The sequence below is a fragment of the Micromys minutus genome (genome assembly GCF_963924665.1).
Source record: "Micromys minutus genome assembly, chromosome: 1".
Lineage (NCBI taxonomy): Eukaryota > Metazoa > Chordata > Mammalia > Rodentia > Muridae > Micromys > Micromys minutus.
In genome coordinates, this window is record NC_137969.1 from 243054376 (window position 1) to 243075087 (window position 20712).

The window sequence follows — 20712 nt, forward strand, 5'->3', positions numbered from 1 at the left end:
CATATTCCCTCTGGCCTCTCCTGGCTCCTATCTACAAACTCAGATGCCATCCCAGTTCCAGGGAAACCCAGTACCCCTGTGAGTTCAAGTAAACTGATCTAGATTTAAAAAAAAAAAAAAAAATCTGAGTCAGCCAGGACTTCATAGTGAGACCCTGTCTCAAAAGACAAACAAACCAAACCAAACAACAACAACAACAAAAAAAAAACAAAAACAAAAAACAAAAACAAACAAACAAAAAAAAACCCAGTGCTTCATGGAGTTTTACGCTCACAGTTGGTATAAACTTTATCTGTAGCTGCAGACTGAGTAGACTTCTCTATGTGACTGAGTCAAACTGCTGATCATAAATGATCCCAGCAATAACTAGTGCTTTCAGCCTCCCAGCAATGTGTGATTCATGTCCACCCTCTCACCTGGTGTTTCATAAATGCATTGTCTTAAGTACTATGCCTGGGAGGGTGCCTTCCTCTGTTATGTAAAATGCCAAGCAATACCACTGTGATATATAAATAATGATAATTAGGAGACAGCCTCAAATAATTTGACATGCGGATTGAAGGGAAAAGTGGTGTGATTTTTTTTTTTTAATACCCTAGAATTTGGATCAGAAATGACATTCAGGAAAAACGCATGTTGGTTCTTGTCAGACATGGATGGTTCAAACATTCTTATGTCTGAGGTCGAACATCACAAGAGGGAGGCCAGGCTTGGAACAGGTACAGCATCGGAATTGGGTTAAGGCCATAAAGACTCTCCCATGGCTTCTTGGCTACTTAAAAAAAAAATTAAAAAGATGAGTCTGTGAACTAAAGACTTGCATAGTTGCAAGACTTTCCGTTTTCCTGGTTCTCTGATTGTGTGCTTGGTAGAAAGAGCCTAGGACCACAAATCCCAAAGGCTGGGTGTGTGTAGACAGATGCAAGCCCCAGGTTTGTTTCCTTCTCACTAAAGCAGGAATCACTGTCACTGAGCAAACCCTGAGAACTCAGACTGGCTCATCCCTCTGCCCTGTGTCCTCACAAGAGCTTCGAGCTGGTGCTGTTGATTGCCAGATGAGCAAACCAAGGCCCAGAAAGGGACCTGTGACTTTCCCTAAAGTCACATAGCAAAAAGTCTACAATAATAAGAGATTTTTCCCCAGATGCCGAATTGCCAAAGGTGAGATGTTGAGAAAGGAAAAGGTGGAAGCTGGTGGTGATGTGGTCAAGCACTACCACTGAATGAATAATGTGTGGCTTGGTTTTGGTCTCCAGCTTCCTCCCTTTGCCTTCTGCAGTTCTGATGCTTAGGTGTGTGTCTCCCATTGCCATGACCACTTCCTGTTTCTGCTATGAGAGCTCATGGCCACCTGGCTGAGAATCTCCAGTCCAGTCTGTTACCCAGGCTATTCCATTCACCTTATAATGAGATGTCTCCTTCAGAACTTCTGTAGCTCCTCAGTGCCAGTTGATAAAAAGTCAGCCTATAACTGAATCCCTGAGGAACATTTGAGTGTGACTGATGGGTAGTCAAGCAAACAGGTAAAGGCAGCAGGGCAAGCATCTAAGGCAAGTTCTTTCCAAGGCAGGGCTCGAAGTCAGTGTTCTGACATTCCCAGCTGATGACGTGAGAGTTCCCCCAGCACCTCCAGGCTGGCTCGTGCCTGAGGCACTAATAACCAGATAACATACCTGGCTTACTAGAGGCGAAGCACAGATGTCCAGCTCTCTTCTCATTTAGACAAGTGTTAACAGTCTCCAGTTAGCACTCACACCCATGCCAGCACACTCAGCTTCATGAGATGGGCCTCTAAGCTTTCTCTTGAGTGTATTACTCTCCCCTGACGGTCTTTCCTGCCATTGCTGTTTGTCAGAAGTATACCCAAGCTTTAAAACCACTACAGTACTATTTCTCTACAAAGCCTTTCCTTAGCCTACCACAGGCATGAGTCATTCTTCCATTTTATTTGTTTGTTTATCTGTCCAGCATTTCTGCCAGGCCTGTGTCACATACTGCCTTTCACAAGCCAATCTACATTTTTGCCACTGCTATACCCTCATACTTACCTGCAGGTTCTTATGGTTTGGTTTTCCTGTAACGCTGGGGATTGAACCCAGGGCAGTCTACATATTAGCAAAGTTCTCTACCACTGCCTTATCTCCAGCCCTTTCTGTGGTCCTCAATGTGCACAAGACACTTTCCCATGTGTTACTGCAGCTGCTGTTATGCAGAAGCCAATAAAAGCAAGCAGAGCAGGCACTTTAATCGCATGCCTACAGATCCATGTTTCGTGTATGCCCACTCTGCAGCAGGGCTCGTCCTACTGACTGAAGGTTGAAACATTGTACAGGTTGGATTTTTGTCAGCCTGACAAGCTGGCATCATCTGGGAAGAGAGAGTCTCAACTGAGAATGTGTCCACCAGACCAGCCTGTGGCCTTGTGGGGAGCATTTGATTCATGGTTGATGAGGGATGGCACAGCCCACAGTGAGTGGCACTCACCCATGGTCTCTATTTCAGTTCCTGCCTTGAATTCCTGCCCTGACGCACCTCATGATGAAATGTACACTCACTATTAGATGATGAAATAAACCTTTTCCTCCCAAGTTACCTGGTTCTGGTCTTTATAGAATTGAAAACATTAATATGATTTAAAAAATAGCAAAAAAAAAAAACCCACATTAGTATGATAAATAGACACTTTCTTTGACAAATGAAGAAACTGAGACTTATTTATGAAGTAATAAATAAATTTTATTTTATTATTATTTTATCCCACACACCTGTCACACTTACCATCTTAATTCCCAAAGCATAACAGGCCTTAGCACTCCAGGCCTCTGTAGATCCTGTGTCCCCCACCCCCTGCAGCATTATTCTTTCTCCACTCACCTGCAAACCTACCTTTTACATAGATCACCCCTTGGAGGGAGGCATCCACTAGCTATGGCCACTAAGTCCAAAACAGGCACTGTTCTCCTGCGGTCCTCCAAGACGTTCTTCACAGCATGTCCCACAAACTGAGTCATCTCTTAGACTTGTACATGAAAGTGTTTGTTTAGCACCTCCCCCAACACTATGTATTCCATGAGGACAGGAAGGATAATGTCTCTGTTGATCCATGTATATCCAAAGCTTGGTACCATGCCTAACCCAAAAGGGGAGCTTGTTAATCTGTCAACCTCAGGTCCAGTGAGGTTCCCAAGACAGGCCGACATCCAACAGAAAGGTAGTCTCATAAACAGGTTCTCAAGTTCCCCGGGGACAGGATTATCAGCTTATATAGGATCTTGGGATCTTGAACTGTCCCCATGGGGAACTTTGAAGAAGAGGCTGAGAAGCACAAGTTTAGCACAGTGGTCATATATTCTTGGGAGCTCCAGCATAGCTTCAGCTTGAGAAATAATACAAAGAAAGAAGGAAGGAAGGAAGGAGGGAAGGAAGGAAAAGAGAAGGAAAGAAAGAAAGAAAGCATGCTTAGTGAATGCCAGAGCAAAGGCTGGAACTTTAAGAGTGTCTGGAAACCCGTGTGACTGCCGTGTCCTCCCACACACCTTCCTGGGGACTGAGCACTCTGCAGTTCTCTATCCAGCTCCTGGGACCTTAGCACTGTTTGCTATGCATTTAGAATATGGATGTGGTCAGGTTGGTAGACAGACTGTAGGAGTACGAGACAGTGAAACAGACTAAAAAGCAGGGTGCCAGGGTGTCCCAGGGTCCCCTGAGAGGCAGCACTAATGTGTTAAGAACTTGTACTACACAGGCCTGTGAGAAAGAAAAGGCAGTGTGCACAGCAGCCTGGGAGGAGCCGGTCCCCTCCACCTTGTTTCAGAGCGGAGATTAAGTCTCTCTTCTACAGTTCTTGGAATGAACCTTCCATTTTGATAGGTCTTGAAGAATTTTCACTTTTCTATTCCTGTTTTACGTTGGCACATTTTCATTATATATAAAAACATTTATATGCTTCCGCTTATTACTCCAGAGCAGGCAGCCTGATACTATAGCAATATTGAAAGTATTCTGGGATGGTTTTGTCCAGGGAGTCCTGGAACCCAGCCCATGCTAACTGTACACAATACTTCATAGAATAGGCTTATACCCAGCATCCTGTGCCCTTTGTTAAACTCATAGGACTTAACCTCATTCTTACATGCAGCCTCTCTTAGATTACAGAAGAAAATAATTTGGGGTAAGGAGTTATAGAACATATTCTCCTGTTCATCACTGAAAATAGCTCTGAAATCACTCAGTATTCTTGGGGGTATTGGAAAGATAAATTATTCTTTGGATCTTCTGGCTATTTTAGAAAGCAAGATTAAGTCATAGCCTCCCTCTGTGTCTGCAGGGCCTGGACACCTTCAAAGTGAAACCGAAATTCTTCTCCAGCAGCTGTGAGCCGATGGCCTCCTTTCCTGTGCCCTATGACCTGCCCCCAGAGCTCTATGGGAGTAAAGGTGAGACACGAATGAAGGGAACCATGATCATGTGCAGTTGTGGAAATAAGCAACCTGGGAGGTGTTCCTGGTTGCCTTGTGAGCCTAGGTCCTGGAAACCGCTGGAAGCTCAGACTTGCAGAAGGTTCATACTTCCCTGTCTGAGGTCACTCAAGTGATGCCGTTCTTAAAGAGCCTTAATTTATGTGAGATTCATGTATGTATTGGTATTTACTGTAACGAAAACAAAACTGGAAAATGCTTACACATATATATACATATATATATATTAGTTTTTAAAATAATAAACCACTTTATTATGCTTTATGGCCAAAAGAAAAAGACAAAACTAGTGAGGGAGATGGTGTCATTTCATGATTTTCAAAAGCATCTTTATTGAGTAGCCTAGGAGCCAACTGCTGAACCATCTCATCTGCTGTCTCTCACCCTGATTCGATGTCACCCCTACACAGCCTCTACACACACAAAAGTGAGGATAGCATTGTGTCACTAAGAAATAACTTTGATTTATACACACACACCCAGGAGAGGTCACCAGGCCACACTGTGAAACTTGCTATACTGGACTCTGACTTTCCTAGAGACAGTGACAAGTATACTTCCCAATAAAAAGTTCATAGGACTATCTACACAGTGATTGTCAATCTGTGGGTCATGAACCTTTAGGGATCAGATATTTATATTACAATTCATAACAGTAGAAAAATTAGAGTTATGAAGTAGCAATGAAATAATTTTATGGTTGGGGTCACTACAACATGAGGAAATGTATTAGAAAGTCACAGCCTGAGGAAGGTGGAGAACCACTGATCTACAAGGTCAGACATCCTCTGGGCCAGGCATAGTCCCAGGGTGACCATCCTTATTCGGCAGCTTTTATAACCTCAAGAATGCCAGTCCTTAAAATGGGTTCAGGGTCACAAAGATGATCAATCAGGAAACACTTCTAACTTCAAATGATAAGTGTTTACTATCCCATCATACTGACATTCTCTAGAGAAAAGACGCCTGCAGGAGTGGCCAAATTGAATGTAAAAATATGCTAAGTCTGAACAGAGAAGGTTATGTGATGGAGAGGTTTGAATGGTGTCACTCCATTAACAGTCCCAAGTCTTAGTTCATGACAGTCTGGTGCGGGCTGTCCTCATGGCAGTACAGGCCAGATTCCCTGCCCACAGTCACCTTGGGGCTTTCTTGGTGAACCAAGCCTCCCCGTCTGGTGGGCCCATTCTTGAGATTGTGTTGATACATGCTGCCAGCGTGCCATCCTGAGGGCTACAGGTGACACTGCCCTGCCCAGCTGTTGACACAGTTATGAAGTATGGTTCTTCTCTTGAGCTTCCAGGGTTTATATATCACACATATTCATTGTAGCAGCAGGGTTACAAAAGATTTCAACCAGAATTTCACCAAATGTGAAATTTTTACCTTAGCCTCCACCAAAATAAAATTTTTAAAAGGAGGCCATGTTTTAAAATAACTTGTTTATGGGCAGTTTGCAGAGTTTTAGGCCTGTGTCAGTTTGCAAAATGGGGAACTCTAGTCCCTCCTGCAGGCTGCTGAGAACATTAACTGACATGAAATCCATCAAGTGCTTACCGCGGTGCCTAGTTTAGCCAGCAGCTGATAAACACTGCTGGATGTATCGTAACTACTCTTCTTCTCTCTAATCTTCTAGCTCAGTCCCCAGTACTCTGAACAGTGAATTAGTGTGAGCCCCTCTCCCCGTTCTTACTGAGTCTATAGTCAGCCCCTTCACCTCTGGCTTTGTGCTTCCCTTTCTTTCTCTACTCGTCATGTTTCTCTTCTTTCCTAAGTCAAGTTCTAGAGCAACCTGGGATGGTTGCTTTGGACCCTGCCTCCTAGGGTCTGACCCTGAGCCTTGTCCTCTCTAGCCCTGGCTGAATTCCATCCCTATCCAGTAGTCCTGTCTCCAGAGTAATAGGAAAACAAGAAAGGAGAGATCACAAGTCCTAAAAGGTCTTAAAGTCCCTTCCCTCTAGTAGGAAAAGCATTTGCAACAGCTCAGAATTTTTCAGTGGGCAAGCGTTATCCTAGACTGTAGGAAATAGATCTTCTATTTGACCAGCAAACAGGATGCTTTATAGGGTATTTTGTTGAATTTTTGTTTCTTAGACATTTTCTTTGAAAGATACATAGAAAAAATGGGAACATTGTACTTTCTTGATGTTATTTTGTCTTCTGCATTCCTTCAGCCGTGTGTAGAATAATGCCAGTAATTCAGATATTACCTCCCAAATAAGACATCCAGTGCTCTATAAAGGTCTGGCGCCCATACAGAGGTGTTTTACTAAGGCAAAGGAAAAAGAGTGGCAATGGCCATTTCAAATTTATTTTTTAAAGTGATTTTTGAACCATGGTCTCCTTCCATTTTTTTTTTTTTTTTTTTTTTTTTAATTAGAGGTCCACACAGAAAGCTTGACATGGGAATATCCCACTGTGAAAGCTCAGCCAGACGTTATCTTTGGCACAGAATTGATGAGATAGAGTGGTAGAAAGTAAGCACATTTCCTGCGGTGCTTTGCTTTGCTTTGAGCCATAGTTGAAGACAGTTCTCTACAGATTCATAATACTGAGAGCCTACTATGTGCAGGCACAGTTCTCTACAGATTCATAATACTGAGAGCCTACTATGTATAGGCACCATTCTCTACAGATTCATAATACTGAGAGCCTACTATGTGCAGGCACCGTTCTCTACAGATTCATAATACTGAGAGCCTACTATGTGCAGGCACCGTTCTCTACAGATTCATAATACTGAGAGCCTACTATGTGCAGGCACAGTTCTCTACAGATTCATAATACTGAGAGCCTACTATGTGCAGGCACAGTTCTTAAAGTCTATTGGTGATGCAGATGGGCATGAGTCCACCCATTATCAAGTTTAGGTTACAATTTTGAAAAGACAGATCCATTTTAATAATAGGACTAGTGAGCTGGGTGTGGTAGCACCGGCCTTTAATCTCTGCACTTGGGAGACAAAGGCAGGTGGATCTCTGTGAGTTCAAAGTCAGCCTGGTCTCCTAAGCAAGTTTAGGACAGTCAGGGTTATTACACAGAGAAACCCTGTCTCAAAAAAAAAAAAACAAAAAAAAAACAAAAAAAAAAAAAAAACAAAACCAGAAAAAGGAGAAGAAGAAAGGAAGAAGAAAAAGGAGGAGGAAGAAGGAAAGAAGAAAGAATGGTGCTTGCATTTTTATCTCCTCCTTTCTGTACTAGAGTTAGAATCCAGGCCAGCACATGTTGGGTGGGCACTGTGCTACTGAGCCACACACCCACTTCTATAGGTTTTTACATTTTCATACAAATATATATTTTGTGTTGAGCATGTTCTCCTATACCTCCCCCTTTCTCAGCCCTCCCCATCCCCGTTAGTCTCCTTGTGTCCCTAGACTGTATTACTTCTCCCTCCCGGGCATGTATACATGAATGACTTTATGTGAGTATATACAAGTCTAAGAGCCAAATGAAAGAAAGCATATTTGTCTGAGACTAGCTTGACTCTCTTGATAGGAGTCCCTCCATCCACTTGCATCCCCTCTCTCATTCCTTGCCGTTAGACCCCAGGTTGGCTCCGTAACTGAGCTGCTGAATACTACTGCAGTGTTGTGGTGTGTGAGTGTCTGTGGTGTGTTGCCTTGGAGCCCTTTGTGGAAATCACCCCTCTGTGCTGATCCCCATAGTCTGGACTAGTTTATATTCCCACCAGAGTGTAGAATAACAAGCGCTGGCAAGGCGGTGTAAAGGGGACTCGTAGTCTCTGGGGGGCAAAATCACCAGCCGCCTAAATGACATGGTAGTTCAACTTCTCCAATTGGTAACCTCGAGTTTTAAGAGAATGTGAAACAAGTCCTTTGCTGATTCAAGGGCATCTCTCCGTTGTTCAGCAGTTATTCTTTGTATTCTATATTGAATAGTAATTGTAGGAAGGTTAGGGAAAGCCTGTCATATTTTGACCTAATAAGTTTTGACATCCAGGGATGTGGCTCGGTGTCAGTGCATGAGACCCTGAGACTAAATCCTTGGCCCTGGAAGGAACAAGGCAAAGAGAGATCAGCAAGCACAGTGGTGAGCGTAAGCGCGTCTCAAGTTTACAAGTGTGTAAGTGTGCAGAGCTTCAGAGACATTTTTATATTCTGATAGCAGCTTTTTTTGTTCAGAATTTCATACATAAACACACTGTATTTACATCATTTCCACCCCTCCATCTTCCCCTCAGTCCCTTCCCCTCCAAACCCTCTATATTCATGGCCTCTTATTATTTACAGACACACCTACTGCATCTAGTTAGTGTTGCCTAGGTGTACATTACGTTTAAGGATAACCCTTGGGATTAAGAACCTCTCAGGGGCCTTGTTCCTAGGGGAAAAAACTGATTTTGCCTCCCTTTCTCTCTCATTAGCCATAACTTATATTGTTAGGAGGTCTCTTGGACCCCCATGACCAGCAACTCAAAGGATGGTGTCCCTTGGGTGGTACTGGGGTTTTTCTCAGACAGTCTATGGCTCCTGGAAGGAATATTATTACCCTATGTCAGATAACTCCATTTAAACTGTGTGTATATGCGTGTGTTTGTGTTTTATATATAAACTCATGTTAGACACACATGTACACACGTATATAATCTTAAGTAAGCTTATAAATAACTCCCTGTAGTTTTGTCAAACACCCTTGGAACTGTCACCCTTCCCTCCCCCACCTCCTCCTGTGTTGTCCTCTTCTCCATTACAGTGATGTCACCCCCCATTCTCCTTCCCCTTCATAGCATCTGTGTTCTGTTATCCTCTCTATTTAAAAAATTATACAAGGAGGTCATCCACATACAGTATTTTGTAAGAAGCACACAGAATCTCCTTGTGCCTCTCACCCAAGTTTGGTGAGTCAATACTGTATTCTGTTTGCATTTTCCTCACACATTTCTCCTGTTTGAAACTTGAAGACATATCTTTTCCCATTAAATAAAAGCATTTTCTTCCATAAGCCAGTATCACTGTCAGGGGCAGCAGTTTGTATGGAGTCTGTGCTTTTCTGTGTGGAACAAGTTCACACTTCTTGCAGCAAGAGAGCCTGGGCCATGTGCTGTTCCCATTTGCCCCACCTGTAGCCTCCCAGCATCAGTATGGGCGGGTCCATAGCTTGTTTCATGACATTTGCTCTTTAGGAGCTCAGGCTTGTTACTTTGTAACCCACGAGAAGCATTCTGTGGTGGGTTTGCCCACTGTTTCTTCTTCATGGGGTCCATACAGTAGCACTTTTGCCAAGTGAACCACAAAAGTATATTGTGTTCATCCTGAGGCCTCACATGAAGTCACCTGATAAGACCAGTCCTTTCATAACTGTTAACTTTGGATGATCCAATGGGTGTCTACCATGTTATATGTAACCTCTCATAGGCAGGGTATATATGTATTACTAATTTCAGTGGCTAGGAAAGGCTAACAAACTGAGGTGTAAAGAAGAGGCACCTGAGATACCAAGTTCAGGTTCAGCACATACACAGTACACATAATCCTCTAAACCATTTCAGAACCACTGATCCCAAATAGAACAGCTGTTCATTAGCTTAGAATAGTTCCTTGTATTCAGGTAATATCAGAATAAGTTCAGCCTAGACCAGTCACAACTATCACTTAATTATGAAGTCCAAACTGATAATTTATTCTTCTTGGGTAGATGGGAAGTTGATTCAGTCGTCCTTTCCAAATTTTAAAGAGAGAGAGAGAGAGAGAGAGAGAGAGAGAGAGAGAGAGAGAGAGAGAGAGAGAGTAGTTACTTAAAATTGATATGTTTTATTTTTAAAGACCTATTTTTCCAAAAGGAAAATCTTGAAAATGGAGGGTGTTTTAATAAGACATCTAGAAAAAAAATTTTTTACAATGAATTCTTTTTTTTTAATCACTATAGTGCTGGCTGGCCTGGAACTCACCAACTTGTGCCTGCTTCCAAGATGAAAATCCTAGAATTTTGGTCTCCTCCTTTAATGAAATCTGTATTTGTTTCATTAAAGCAGAAGGAGGAAGTAAACTACCAGCTCAGCTTCCAGAGAGTTTGTGGTGGGGAATCTTAAGAAAATTATTGTTGGAATAACCATGCAGTTAATCCCTTGAAATAAGCACTTGGTGTTCAGCGAGGTGAGTTGTTCTTCATCCCACCAGATGGTGTTCTGCTCCCGTGTAGACATTCCCAGATCAGTGGTTCCTCAGGAGGAAACAGTGGGGGTGGCTCAGTTAACAATGATGCTGTCCTTATAAGCCATTGCATTTCGGCTAAGTTTGCTAAAGAACAGGACCATGTTTTAGAACTTCCCTTGTATTTCAAGTTGGGCTGTCTTTATACACCTGGTTTCCTGGGTTGGCTGAAATAGAACGTCCTAGAACCCTCTCGAGCTTGTCTCTTTACCCACCTCTTCCCTCACACTGCTCTGGGGGGGCAGGGGGATGGTGCTCTGACCTAAGAAAGGGTTTGGGCCTGGCAGTAACAGTTATAGGCCCTTAACCCTGGGCCAGTCCTTAAAGGGGAGAAGAAAAGAAAAGAGCCAATCACAGGCAGACAGGGATTGTGTGCTTATTTGCATTTGTCTGATTGTTGTAAACCCTGTCAGAACTTTCACAGGACACTGATATTCCTCATTCCTAAGCAATGAAGGCCCTGGTGATTACCACAGCACCCAACACTGCTTGAGTGCCTCTAGTATACCAGGGGCTGATGCAAGCTTGTGACATGAATTAATTTATCTTCATAACTCCCAACAGGACTGCTGCAGTACAAATCCCATTTTCCAAATAAGGAGCCTGAGACACTTGGGTTACCTTGGTCAAGCCTGCACAGGTAGACTGGTTTCACCCTCCGTACTTAACATATGCCCACTCCAAAGAGAACTAAGTTTGGAGTTAGCAGAGAGGTCCCTAAGCAGCCAAAGGGAGATGAAGTAAAAGCAGAAAGGTGGTGAACCTTCAGACTGTCATCCCTAGCTGTCCAGGTGCGGTGAACCTTAGCATGCCTCCTCGTTGCTCACCTCCAAAGCTGCCTTCTTGTCTGTCCTCCTGGTCTGTTTACCTAACTGCAGACATGGCCATGCCCCTTTGCTGTACCACAAAGAGGGGTGGGGGTGGGCGTTCAGACAACATTTTGTTTTCTTTACCTTAGATCCTAAACTCCTACAGGGTTGAGGTCAGCATTAGAACTTGATCCAAATGTGCATTGCCTTACCCAGTCCAGATCCAGTGAGGCAAGCTTTCTGGTCTGGGGCCTAGAAAGATCTTACTCTAACGTGCTGTCCAGGGAGGCTCTAATGAACCTGCTAGGGAACCAACCCCAGACACAGTAACAGCTACATACAGCCACCTGCTTTTCTACCTTCCACTTTGGAATGTAACTTCCCTCGATGAGGCCGACAGATTTGGCTCACCTTTCTGTCTGTAGCACCTGGCATCTAGTCTGCACTCAGTAGCTATGTGTGAGTCGATTACAAGGCAGGCTATCTTTTGAGATGCTTCCAGAAGATTTAAGAGGATTGCTTAAAAGCAGGTTTCCTCCAAGCCAATGAGTGTTAAAGGTGTATTTCCAGTAGTCACTAGCACAAAAGTACAGTAGTGGCACAGCCACCCACTTCTCCCTGTGGCTGTTTTTCTGTCTCTCCAAGAGGTGGCAGGCCTGTTAGCCAGCTTGGGAAATGATCTACCCAAGGGTGCTGGCATTCTGCTTGTTTGTAAAGGAGAGCTTCAGAGATCTGCCAATAGGTCCCAGGTCCTTGCCTGGTCCTGTTGCCTGGTGTGAGGGAGAGGAATAGATGCAGTACTGATCTGGAAGTTGTTGGCAGGGTAGTGAGTCTGCCCTGTGCCAGGCATTGCAGTGAAGTACGCATGGCAAGAATCAAGGTTCCTTGAATGAAGCAGGGCTGTGTCGCCCCACAGAACAAGAGGAAGATGGGTAAAGGATTCAGGTACAGGAGGTGGGAAGTCAGGTTCAAGACATTAGCCCCCAGGCCCTCAGTCTTTTTGAAAAACAAACCTGGATGCCCTGGGATTACCAGGCTCCATCAAGCTTGGTGAGTCAACAAAAAAGGGTTTGTTCCATGCTTTCAAGGCCAGAGACAATAAGGATTTAAAGACAGTTTGTTGCCGTCTTTGGAACTCCTTCAGATCCTCCCCTGAGTGGCTGTTGGCATGTTTGCTCTGAGGTTACTAGACACAAACACGCTTCCCTTTGAGTGGCCATTACTTCTTTAGGGAAAGAAGGAAAGATCCCAAAGTCAGATTTATAGGGCTGGGTCACTGCCTGGCCATCCTTAAGACTGAGGAAAGCTATTTACAATAAGCATTGTGGCCTTAAAAGTCCATCTTCTATAATTCTTACCTAGGCAATGATGGGGACTTCCTTTAAACCTGGGACTATCTGCACACTACCCATCTCATGGTTCTTTCAAAATGGTTCCACTGTGCCCATAGCATGTGTTGTGAGAATGGCTTATGATACTGGGAGATAAGTTATTAGTTGTTTAAGCAGTGGTTTCACAAGTATGGTGACTGGAGTCCCCAGAAGCCATAGAAATAGCAGGTGCATATGGTGGCCCACTTGTCATTCCAGTGGTCAGAAGGTAGTGGGATTGCCACAATAAACAGGCCAATCAGATTAGTTGTATTGGCGAGCTCTACATTCAATTGAGGACCCTGCATCAATGAATAAGGTAAAGAATGACTAGATGATTTCTAATGTCAACTCCGGTGTGTGTGTGTGTGTGTGAGAGAGAGAGAGAGAGAGAGAGAGAGAGAGAGAGAGAGAGAGAGAGAGAGAGAGAGGGAGGGAGAGAGAGAGAGGGAGAGAGAAGGGAAAAGCCCCATTTAGTGAACATCCTCATTGTGCTGTAGCCTTCACAGGCCATCTTCCTAGAGAACAGGCCCAGACTTGTTGCTTCTGTGACATTAGTCTTCAGTCATTTATAGACATCTTCTTGTCTTGTTGATCATTAACCTTTAATATAACGAAAACATTCTGGGCATATGACCCAAAGCCTCTTAGTTCTGTCTGAGCAGCTGAAAGCAGAAATGTGCCAGCTGCTGCCCTGCTTTCATCAGCTTCCTAAAAGTAGAGAAAGGCTGGGGGTGGCTTGGTGGGTAAGCTCTGTGCAAGCATGAGGACCTGAGTTCAGATCCCAGCACCCACACAGAGGAGGACATGGTGGCATGTACCTGTAACCCCTGGCCTCCGAACACCACATGCACAGGAAAGAGTACACTCGTGCACATGAAGGGGGTCCTTTGTCAGGTGCTATGTCCTACATGCTATGTGGCTTCATGTAGCTTTCTCCTGGCCAGTTCCTCATGCTCATCCAACCCTCAGTTTTAACATGAGCCTTTACAAAAGCCACTGTCTGCAGGCGGTAGTTATCATGGGATGTGGGGCTGATTCATAAAATATTCTTCACAAGTTGAAAAGCTGAGCACCAAATGCTTTGATCCCAGTAGCAAATACATACATTCTGTGATAGTCCAAGTAAATGTAATGTGATGTGCTTCCTCCCCAGATCGGCCATGGATTTGGAACATTCCTTATGTCAAAGCACCTGATACACATGGCAACATGTGGGTGCCCTCCTGAGACGAAGTGCTGTGACATTTGAGTGTAAGGCATTGGATGTTCTTGTCTATACTGGACATTCATCTCCCTTAAAGTCTTGCACCCAATACAAGACTCCTCTCAGAGGTCGATCTTGGCTGTGTCTGGTGGTTATTGTCAAGATTCTTATTAAAGAAAAGGTGTTATTTTCTTAATTCACGTTTATATATCCTTAAAATCAAGCTATTAAATTTCATAGTATTTAAAAATGTGTACAGGCCTGGAATGCAATTGTCAATCCCCAGCAAGCATGGGCAAAAAATGGGCATGTTACTTGTGTACCTGTAACCCAGGGAGGGCAGTGGGATTCCTGAGCTTCACTGGCTAGCCAGCCTAGCCCAAGTGGTGAGCTCAAGGTTCAGTGATGCTGCCAGATTTCCAAATCAGAGTTCGACTTTGTGCTGGGCGTTTCCACTGTCCATGTCCAGAGATGATCTTCATGTTCAGAGAGAGAGCAGGACCATTTGTTCTCTCTACCCTCAAGTGTTCAATCTTCCTGGATACTATGAAAAGAGCTACAGACCTGAGCACTGGCAGAAGAAGGCAACGTAGTGGCGGTGCCAGCCCTAAGCCAAGTACCCCAGATGCCCATGCATTGGTCCTCCAGCTGCAAGACTAAATCAATGGCAGTACTGTTGCAGGGAGTCGCCACCAGCACCTGGAAGGAACTGGAGCTCAGGCCACAGGTACACAGCGTGCACAGCCTGAGAAAGGTGCGAGGCTGCTCTGAGTGTCCTGCAGCCAATCATCATGGGAACCTCAAGTCCATGGCTTGCTTTGTGTGCTTGTTACAGGTTGTTCCTCTGATCATACTCCAATAGACCAGCAGGGCCCTGACAGCTCACTTAATAGAGGTTCTATAGAACCTTGGAGAAAGATGGCAGCAACATCAGAGACTTATCCACTCTCAACAGATTTGTGCTCCAAGTGTCTGCAAACCTGTGCCCTTCTCAGGTCTAATCCAAGCCCACATGCTTTCTAGACAGTTGCTAACACAAAGGAAGTAATGCCTAAGGAGTAAATGAGAACACATGGGTTTCCAAAACCGCTCGCCTTTACTTATATGGGCTCTTCCTCCTCCTCCTATTCCTCTTCTTCCTCCTCTTCCTTATCCTCCTCCTTCCTTTTCTTTCCTCTTTTTCTTTGTCCTCCTTCTTCTTTCCCCTTCTTCCCTTTTTCTTCCTCTTCCTTTTTCCTCTTCTTCTTCTTTCCCTTCCTTCCTTCTTCCTCCTTCTCTCTTCCTCTTCTTCATTCCTCTTCCTTTCCCTTTCTTCTTTCTCCTATCCTTTTATTTCTCCTCCTCCTCTTCCTCCTTCTTTTTTTCCTCTGTTGCAGTAAATATTAAAGAAGGAATTGCTTATCTCTTTATCACCCCCTCAGTCTTACTGCGCAGGCCCACTTCTAGTATGGAGGCACACGCAGACTGTCATTCTGTCCTAACCACCCCCACAGTCTCACTCACTCACAACTCCCTTCCCTTGGCAGTTTACTGCCTCCATCCCTGGGGCATTTCTTTACCCCAAATCCCAGCGCAAACACAACTCTAATGCCCAATAGCTTTTCATACAAGTTTATATATCAAACTCTCAATCAACAAACCCTCTACACAATAAGATTCCATCAAATAGACAAAGATACAAGTTGCCCTTCTATATGAGATATTAGACCTATAAAATCCTTAAAATGTTCATAATTACTTAACACCAATTAAGCCCACCTGGATCTAATTCATCCTTCCGGAGGTCTATCTTGGAACTTCTCAGTCCTCTCCAGTCCTCTGTCCTCTGTCTCTCTTTCTCCACTTCTCTTACCCTGCCCACTCACTGGCTCTCACCTTTAATTTACTAATTAAAATGAGAAGGTCCTGATGAAGTCCTGAGTACTGACAAGGCTGCACTTCTTAGGAAGTGGAATTAGCATTAAAATACGAACAGCTTCAGGACAATCTACATTCCTCCTCTTTTTCCTCTTGGAAGTAGATAGTTTATCCAAAGTGCTACAGAGTTATACCATAGTCTCACTGGTGGTGTTTCTAAGAAAATTGTACTTCATTATTCACAGATTCCTGCTCAGCTTCCCAAGCTGAATCAGCCCCTCTGCCTGTGTGAAACATGGTGGCCCCTTCTGTCCTTTATTTCCCACCTCCTCTCAGACGCACTTTAGAGTGACTTTCTCTATTTTCTGAGGCCTCTGCACCAAGTGAAACAGGCAACTTCAGCTTCTCTGTCATTGCCAACAGACTGATCAGAGGAGTGTCCCACACATGAGCACAAGGAACCACAGCTTGTGAGGCTGTTTTTCCACATGACAGAAACAGCCCGTGGTTCCTGAGCTTCCCTCTGTATCCTGTGCTTAAGTCCCTGCTCTACAGATGAGGAACCGAAGCTGCAAGGGATGTCCACATGACGTTCTGGACCAGATTCAGTTCTGCTGCCACACCAGCTCTCACACTACACCACATCATGCCACACAGAGCAAGCTCAGTTGTCCTATTTTGCAGTAAATGTTAGATGGTTTCCCTGAATACAAATTTTTTAAATGTTGGATGACTTTCAAGAGAATATGGTTTATGTACAAGATTTAGCATGTTTAGAATAAGAATCTTGGATCGATTTTGTCATATCTTTTGTTCCTCTACAAAAAGCTGATTGTCTAGGCTAACTTATAAGCATTCTTACTGATTATGAAAACCATTTCAGAATGATCTAGGTGATTTAAGTTTTATTTTTATTTATGTGTCTTCATAAATCTATGCCACATGTATACAGGTATCTTTGGAGGTCAGAAGAGGACACTGGAGCCCTTGGAGGTGGAGTTACAGAGGGTTGTGAGCTGTCTGACATGGCTGCTGGGAACTGAACCCCCATCTTCTACAAGAGCAGCCGTGCTCCTGATTCCTGCAGCATTTCTTAGATACTTTAGTTTGGGGGAGAGCATTTGGCTTTCATTACCAGAGAATTACAGGTACAATCCCATCCTTAAGAATGGAAGGAAGAGCTTGAGAACACATGCTTTTGACTGAAGAGCACCTGGAGATGAAGGTTTGCACAGGTGCTGTCTGCATACATGTACAGGACAACAGCTCTATTGGTGGGATTGATAAAAATTATAAGACGAGTCTACGTAAGAACTCGGTCACCAACAGGACTTAACTCTAGTATAGGGGTGAATCTAAAGCTCTACTGATTACATGTTATGCATAGGTCAGATCCAATTACAGTAAAGCCTTTGGAAATTATCTTACTAGCTTGTTTGTTTTAAGCAATAACTCAGACAAGATAATATTGTAAACCACCTTTTTTTTATAGGAAGTTGTACTTAACTACCATTTCCTTTTATATTCTGTCAAGTATACTTTAGATGCATTGCTCTTACAGGGCACACACACAAGCCATTTGCTCCTGTGACATGCCTATACTGAGCCAGCATGGAGCAGGTGGTCGTCACTGAGCCCGGTGCGCCCACTGGTCCCTGAGCTCTATCTTCCCAGCACTGTTGCCTATGTTTTATACCGTCTTCTAATGACACTATCAAAGAGGCTCTCTGATTCTCATCTGTAAGCAGATTATCTCTCCAAATCACATCGCTGGGATTTGAACCTAGACTAGACATTGTAGTCCCCATGCCCTGTTCTGTGGCCAGGCAGTAACTGTGGCAGGTGTTCAGTGTTCTGGCCAGGGACAGGCTTCGTATATATGAGATGTAACTATAGATACAAGGCTGTGTGCTCCCATCCACTGTAATAACAAATTATGGTTGGCATGTCAGAGCCAACTAGAAGCACATAAACCCCAACACTAAACGCCACATTAGTATGCAGGCCTGAGTCACTGAATAACTAAAGCCAGGCTAGCTTCCTGCCGAGCAGGCTGAGTGTGGAGGGCTGAAATCAGCACTGTTGAGTTTATTCTGTTACATTCTCTGATTGAAGCCTGCAGCTTCTACTGACTAGAGCAAAGTACAATGTAGCAAAAATGAGACCAGATGCCAGATGCTAGAGAGAGCAAGAGGCAGCAAGCCCAGGAAATTAGGTACTGGGATACTTACTAACAAAAAGGGTGACATGCAAATGAGGGTGGCAGCTTTCGAAGTCTCAGTGTGATCTGGGTCCTGTGGTTTAGTGTCCAAAGTGGCCCATCTCAAAGCAGAACCCAGCTAATTGATGAAAGCAGCCCTTTCCTTTAGACAGTGAGACGCTCCATTGAAACCAGTCTGACAAAACACAAGTTGCAGGGAGCAATGTAATTGACCTTTTCAAAGAGCTCTTGCTATTTATTAAGTGGGAGGTATTTGGGCCGAACTGTTTTCCAGTACTCACAAGTAAGAAGATACTCAGGATGAAACTGCATAGGAGAATTGGTATCTGTAAGGCATTTGTTGTGGGTCAGTTTGGTCATAGCTGACCATGTCCATATCTCCACATTGTGGCACAGGTGAGATTGATTCTCTTCTGTGTCATAGAGGGGCGTATAAGGCTCAAGGTCACCCAGCTAGCTAGTGAACAAAATAGCTGGGCCTCATCTCTGGTGCAGGATCAGTCTTGGCCAAGCCAGCACATGTCCCTTTCTGTGGCCAAGGACACAGATGATGTCACAGTATGTGCCTTGCACTGCTGCCTGTTCTTTGGTTCTTTAGAAATTATCCTGACAACTGAATGCTGATTGTGTTCAGATAATTGACTTTGCTGTAATTTAGAAGTCTTGATAATCATTTGCCATTCTGTAACCTTTTTTCAATATTTTAATGAAAGGATACATCAGTCAGGATGCTTCCTTCCATAGTTACAGAAACCGGGTTAATGAGTCTTGAGTATAAAGAGAGCCTTTAGCTGAGATTCATTGAGGGTGCTGAGGCCAGAGGATCCACAGTATAATTACGACTGTGTCCGGATCTCAGCTCTGCTCATGAGAATCTGGCCATCTTTCTCACAGAAGCTCTCCCCACCTGGAGGCTGAGATTAGCCCAGAATCCCATCTTACTTCAGTTAGCCAACCCAGAAAAAAGAAATCATTTCCCAGACATCTCCAGCCAGAAGTCTGGATGCCCCCAGTGGACCAACTTGAGTACATTCTGTGGATACCAGGTACCAGAGATGGATGGAAAACATGGTGTCCATTCCAAGCAACAAGCACATCTGGGAGCAGCGTTGATATGGTGCTGGGAGGCCCTTTCTGTGCCTGCTCCTCAAACTACACAAGCTTGTAGGATATGTTTTAAAACCCAGGTTTCTGGAAAGCTGCATAGATAGATGAGCTCTGTGTAACCTGAATGTTCTAGAACTAACGTTTCAAACCAAGGATGACAACTCATGGTGAATCATGAAATCCCTGTTAATCAAGTCAGTGGATCACCCAGTACTTTTGGATGAGATGGAGTCAAAAATACTTGGATCTAGCACTGAGTGGGTCAGGTTTTGTTTTTATTTACATAGCTTAGTGTTTACAGGGTTCCACTGTAAATGTATTCCTTTCTAGGTTTGCTGGTTCACCACCCTGAATTGACAGTCACCCCAGTTCAGGCTTGAGAACTGAATTGATACTGGGAGCTTCAGGGTGCTGGAGACTCATTAGAATTAGCTAGCTCTTTCCCTCCAAGCTATGCAACCTTAGGCAAGTCCTCTAATGCCCACATCCTCCTGTTACAATCTGTAAGGTAGGAGGATTATAAGGACAAGGAAAGGTACCATGAGCAGAGTGACAACTCCATCAAAGTCATAAAGATTCTGTCTGGTCCGTGATAACAAATCTGGACCAGGCAACTTGTGGAGCCTTTGGAACTTAGCAAACAGCACAGAAAAGGAAATGGGTACCCCATGGAAGCCGACACTGCCACAGCCCTTCTTCCAGACCACCTAACTTCAGAAAAATGGGTAGATTTAAGAGTCCCAGCTGCTGCCATAGGACCTTAGGAGCCCCTGAGCAGATGCTTTGTTCATGGGAAGGCTTGCCTCCAGGCTCAGTTTTAGAAACTGTTGAGGTCAGAATGCTGGTTGGCTGAGACAAGAGGCAGCTGTGAGTTAGTTGATGGTTAGTTAAGGGGGGGGAAGTAGAGGTAAGGACCTAAATATGTAAAGAGGGTGACATGACGGCTTATAAGTAAACGGGTTGGAAATGACATGCAAATGTCAGGTGGGGGAAGGCTGTCATTGGTATCCTCTAAAGTCCTCTGTCTCCAAGGCTTCCCACATAAACAGAACATGAAGACGCTGTATTAAATAGATGTCTGCCCCCCTTTTGCCAATCCATAGAATTAACTAGAACAAGAAGAGGAGCTAAGAAGCTCTCATAGATACCTTTACCAAAATGAGTGGCCACAGCTTTGCACACTTACAGCTACAGAAGAGCCAGTGTGCTCACTAAGACAGACTGTCGAACTAAACCATTAAAAGGGCCTCTGAAGTACGCATGAAATAAGTTTTTTAATCAAAAATTAAGGGAAACATTTCTATATGTGTCACAAGCCAAAAGAGAAAAAATATTTTCACAAAATACTACATCCCCCCAAAAATATGTTTATAGTTCTGGAAGCACTGAACTAAACTGGAAAAACTTTAGGAAAAAAAAGTGTTAGTGAAAAGAAATCTACCACAGAAGAGAGGGCAGGGGGATTGTAAGAGCCAGAGGGAAATATGTCTATA

At 44.0% G+C, this 20712-nt stretch overlaps 1 protein-coding gene across 1 annotated transcript in view; it reads left to right on the plus strand.

Moving 5' to 3' along the window:
- TDP1 (tyrosyl-DNA phosphodiesterase 1) overlaps positions 1-14253 on the plus strand; it is a 69400-nt gene extending 55147 nt beyond the window's left edge. Inside the window, exons 15-16 of the mRNA XM_080909941.1 lie at positions 4328-4436; positions 13984-14253. Of these exons, the coding sequence (XP_080766067.1) occupies positions 4328-4436; positions 13984-14057 (183 nt within the window). The 3' untranslated portion in view covers positions 14058-14253. The remainder of the gene's footprint in view (positions 1-4327; positions 4437-13983) is intronic.
- The last annotated feature ends 6459 nt before the right edge of the window (positions 14254-20712 follow it).